Source organism: Vicia villosa, unplaced genomic scaffold, assembly GCF_029867415.1.
Source record: "Vicia villosa cultivar HV-30 ecotype Madison, WI unplaced genomic scaffold, Vvil1.0 ctg.000487F_1_1, whole genome shotgun sequence".
Lineage (NCBI taxonomy): Eukaryota > Viridiplantae > Streptophyta > Magnoliopsida > Fabales > Fabaceae > Vicia > Vicia villosa.
The window spans coordinates 235,173-239,871 of NW_026705236.1; the positions used below are offsets into that span (position 1 = coordinate 235,173).

Consider the following 4,699-nt stretch of genomic DNA (forward strand, 5'->3'; position numbering starts at 1 on the left):
ACCTTTTAACCCTGTTTTTTCTTAAACTCATATTTTATTCGCGAATTCTCTTCTCACCCCATACTCTGTGACTGTCGCGTGTACCTTTATTTTAATTCTGCCTTATTATTTATAATTTCGAATTTTATTTTATTATTCGCGTTACTATTGCTTGCTATTATTTATAAATTATGTATTTGCCCCAAAGCCTTGTAAAAAGTTTTCTACCTTTCTTTCTGCCTTTATTTTTCTGTTACACTTCAAGGGTTTTATTGTAATAGTAATTAGGTTTATTTTTCTGGCCCACAGTTGTTTATTGTAATAGCGTAGGAACTTTTATTTCTACCTTTAATTTCCGTATTTTATTAACTGCGTGGTTAGTAATCTTAGGGAGTGCAAGCATTGAATGAATATAGAATCACTAATTCTACCAGATAACATCACTGAACTTAACCACATGATTGTGCACCCACACACCTTTAGGGTAATCTCTATGTTGCCTTTGTTGCCTATTGCCTTATGATTCTGTTGCCTCTAATTATACTAAATAATAGTCAAGTCCCTCGATTTCGAGGATACCTAAAGCAAGGTTGCCTAAAGAGATTGAAAATCGTCTAGTCCCTCGAAGTTGCCTCGGTAAAAGATGATTGTCCCAATTGCTAAGGTATCCTCGCATGATGCCAAAAAATATTAAATGACTATTATATCCTTCCCTTAGACTACCTTCTCTCTTTATGGCAGAGACAGTCTTGTGGCGAACGATAAACCTCGATGACCCTTAACATCCAATTGAAAGACTTCCTGCCCTCTCATGGTATGGATAGACCCTTTCACCCTGAAAAGCTAAAAGAACAAATTTCAAAACTTAGGGTAGTTGCTACTAATTGCTTGCTCTAAATTCAAAATCTTTTTCCCACTCTTTTCAAAATCAAATTCAAAAAGACTATGCTTATTTACAAGCTAAAGTTCTTCTTCGAAATCTTTTCTTATTCACACACGACACTTCAAACATTTCAAACAATTTAAAAGTGAGCTAAGCAATTAAGAGCCCATGGATAACCATGGATACAAAGGGTGCCTTACACCTTCCCTTTGTATAAATTACCCCCCGAACTCAAAATCTTTTTTTAAAAGGTCTTTACTGTTCTTTTAGCCTTTCTATTAAATTGGATAAAATAAAAGTCAGTGGCGAATCTTGCTTACTGCGACATTCTCTTTAAAGTCAGTTCACCGTATTACACCCCTCGACGCCACAAATTTAGCCGTCGGGCTGCCATTAAAGAGCAGAGAAATCGTACTTGAGAATACCATAGCTTCCATCCAAAGGCACCACTTATTCCCGAATCCCATACGTTTGAACATATATCTAAGAAAGCTCCATGAAACACAGTCATACGCCTTTTCGAAGTCGACTTTCAAAATCAAACACTCCCTCCTATTCCTTTTCGCGAAGTCAGTAAGCTCATTCAACACAACCACTCCATCCATCATTTGTCTTCCTTCAATGAACGCAGATTGAATAGGAGAAATAAGTTTACCAGTGACCTTCTTCAGTCTACCAGCCAGCAATTTTGACAGCAGGCGATACAAATATCTAATAAGACAAATAGTCCTGTAACCTTCAACCTGTTGAGGACTATCGATTTTTAGAATTAGCGCCAAGAACGAAGCCGAAATTGACTTAGACAATTTACCCCTAGCATGAAAGTCTTGGACAAACTTCAATACATCATGAGAAACAGAACTCCAACAATTTTTCAGGAACCCCAACGGGAATCCATCAGGCCCCGGGATTTTCTCACATTCTCCAAGCCAAACAACTTCTTTAACTTCCTCCATTAAAAATGGAGCTTCCAACAAATTCCAATCCTCAAAAGAAAGACAACTAAATACAACACCATCAAGCTCTGGACGTTCAGCATCAATCTCCACGAACCTGTTCGCAAAATGGTTAAAAATCTCCGCTCTCACGTCTTCCACCTTGTTCAGACTTCCCCTTGGTGTGCTCAACCCAATGATGGAGTTCCTCCGCAATCTGCCTTTCATCACACTATTGAAATACTTGGTATTAGCATCTCCATCCAAAATCCACTTGCATCTGGACTTCTATTTCAGCATACTCTCCCTGTTATTAACTACATCCCACATAGATTTAGAAGCAACACTCATGGCCTCAGCTATGTCCGTATTGATTCCTCCCTCAACAGCAGCCACCATGAAGTCCATCTTGTTGAGATTATTGATGGCGCTATTAACTTCCAAATCCACCACACCAAAATCCTCCTTATTCCATTTCCTAATCATAGCCTTCAACTTGGATAGTTTCTCTTTTAGCACAAATCCATGATTTCCTCAAATATCATCTAAAGATTTCCATCCTTCCTCTAGAAACGGCCTAAAACCATCATGGTTAAACCAACATTTGAACAGTTTAATTGGCTTTGGGCCCCAATCTTTCACCATACCATTTAACCATATAGGGCAGTGATCAAATACACTCTTCTCCCCCACCACCTGCCTATCAATCTCCCATAACTCCACTAGGCCCTCTGTTATACCCCAAAATTTGCCCGCATCTTTTTTCAAGAAAACTTCAATCTAAAAATTAAGAGTTTCATATAATCTTGGATTTTCACATCCTGATTTATGAATACTTGATTTTTAGAATTTTTTCTTATACAGTATTTTGGCTTGCTGTTGAATTTATTCTTACGCAAACGCCAAGTACTGTTTATTGCTTCACACACGCTATTTATTTGATATTTATTTACAGATAAATAGTACTGACGCAATTGGTACAGAATTAAATCTTTTGCAGGCGCAGAGTCCGGGATTCAGACTGTACTGGTAAACAAGTAAATTATTACTAATTTTTGTTTCCCACTAACTTTTGTACTATATTCCATTATTTTCAAAATCTCTTTTCAAATCTCTTTTTCAAAAATCAAATCTTAACTTTATTCTACACATCTCTCTTTTTCCCAACACTACCATACACTTTCTTTCAAATCTTACTTCCACTCAAATTTTCCTTTTTTGTACGGAATCACTTCATTCCCCAACGTCTCTATCCTTCTTTCCATTCTATAAATACCTCTCATTTTTTCCATAAAATCTCACATCAAATTCTAAATCATTTCTCAAATTTCTACTTCATATCCATTCTCTCTTCCTCCCCGGCAAAATGGCGAAGCGGATGGAAACATGTTTTCTTATGGTCATCACCATTGCTACGGTGATCATGTCCTTCTTCTGTCTGCATAGTCCTGAAAAATGTGGACCTGCGATGGTTACACTCCCGATCATCTATTTTCTGTTGGTCATAGCATGGGTTATTAATCGTCATTCTTAAAGTGTGTCGTATCTCTTATTTTCTTAAATGTACCGTTTACTCGTCGTACCGTTCATTATAGTATGTAATGTTTGTACTGTCAGTATTAAATGTTGTACTATTTGTCATATTGTTGCTTAATTATTCAGATAATATTTTGTGTGTTTTCTGCCAGTCAAATATTGATGTTTCTGTGCATTAAATGATTTTTAGGGTTATTATCGGTAATTTTGCTCGCGTACAGTAAATAATAATTATTTATTATGTCTGTGTTTTTTAACAAGTCATGTAAATAAACTTTCATCTTTCACATAAAACAAAAACAACAAAAAGAAAATTAACTTTGACTGTTGATTTTTCACTCTAACTGTTACATGCCTGAATAGTCAGTTGACAGTCAAACTGCTGACAGTACAAATCTCCGTGTTTTGTACCATCAATCAAATCAAACTTTTGCATTTCAAAATTCCAAGATTTTTGTCCTAGAAGTCTTCTAAATATCACATGATTAGCAGAGACTCAGCACTGCACAAAAATCAGGTACGCTTAACTGTCTCCTACACAAACAGTCCCTGATTAGGGTTTATTGTTTTTTCAGGAGAAACAAGTTTTTGAGACCTCAAATGGATTTCATGGACCTCCATACATCTCAAAGTACCATCATACAAATTTTCAAACTTCAATTCACTCAGACGCACCGTCAGCAGCTCAAACAGTCAACAGACGACCCGTTTGACCAAAAAAGTCAACAGACAGTCAAAAATGAAATTTTTTGTCAACATCCATATTTTGTCAAAGGATTCATCATTGGATCATTGGATGATCATAATTCATCAAGGAAAGATCAAAAATCAACAAAACCCTAAGATTCAAAATTAGGGTTTTCTCCTAAAAAGTCAACTGAACTTTGACTGGTCATAACTCTCTCATCCTTCATCCAAAAAATTCAAACCAAAGCTCATTTTGAAGTAAATTCAATTATATTTCAAATGCAATTGGTCCCATGGTCATTAGGTTCACCATTTGAAAAATATGAACCAAGACATTACAGGTCATTTTCAAAGTCAACAAAAAGACACTTTTTTCAAAAGAATACACAAGGAGAATCAAAAATCATTTTGACATGAGACCAAAGACATTGGTTAGAGGACTCTTTGAGGTTTCCAAAAAGTGCAAGATCTCCTTCATATGACAAAATTTGAGGGATTTACACCTTGTTGAAGTTGGCTAAATTTTGGGAAAATGCATAAAACCAACATTGCTCAAAAATGTATTTTTTCCAAATGGGGCCAAGTTTTCATAGTTCAAACATGTTTACCATGATATAATGGGCCTCCCACGACCAAGACAAAGCCCACACCATTTTTATCCATTTTTGTTTTAATTTTA

The 4,699-nt window shown here is 36.0% G+C and overlaps 1 protein-coding gene across 1 annotated transcript; it reads right to left on the minus strand.

The window, feature by feature from the left end:
* Positions 1-1,206: 1,206 nt before the first annotated feature.
* LOC131628868 (uncharacterized) lies at positions 1,207-2,283 on the minus strand. The gene is made up of 2 exons (XM_058899673.1): positions 2,100-2,283; positions 1,207-2,018 (listed from the first exon to the last, which is right to left on the minus strand). The coding sequence occupies exons 1-2, from the start codon at positions 2,281-2,283 to the stop codon at positions 1,207-1,209; spliced, it is 996 nt and encodes a 331-aa protein (XP_058755656.1).
* Between the last annotated feature and the right edge of the window lie 2,416 nt (positions 2,284-4,699).

Excerpts from the sequence above, each read along its gene's own strand:
- LOC131628868 (XM_058899673.1), bottom strand. The coding sequence starts at position 2,283 with ATGATTAGGAAATGGAATAAGGAGGATTTTGGTGTGGTGGATTTGGAA. Across the intron at positions 2,019-2,099 it reads TGTAGTTAATAACAGGGAGA|GCAGATTGCGGAGGAACTCC; the intron begins GTATGCTGAAAT and ends GTGTGATGAAAG.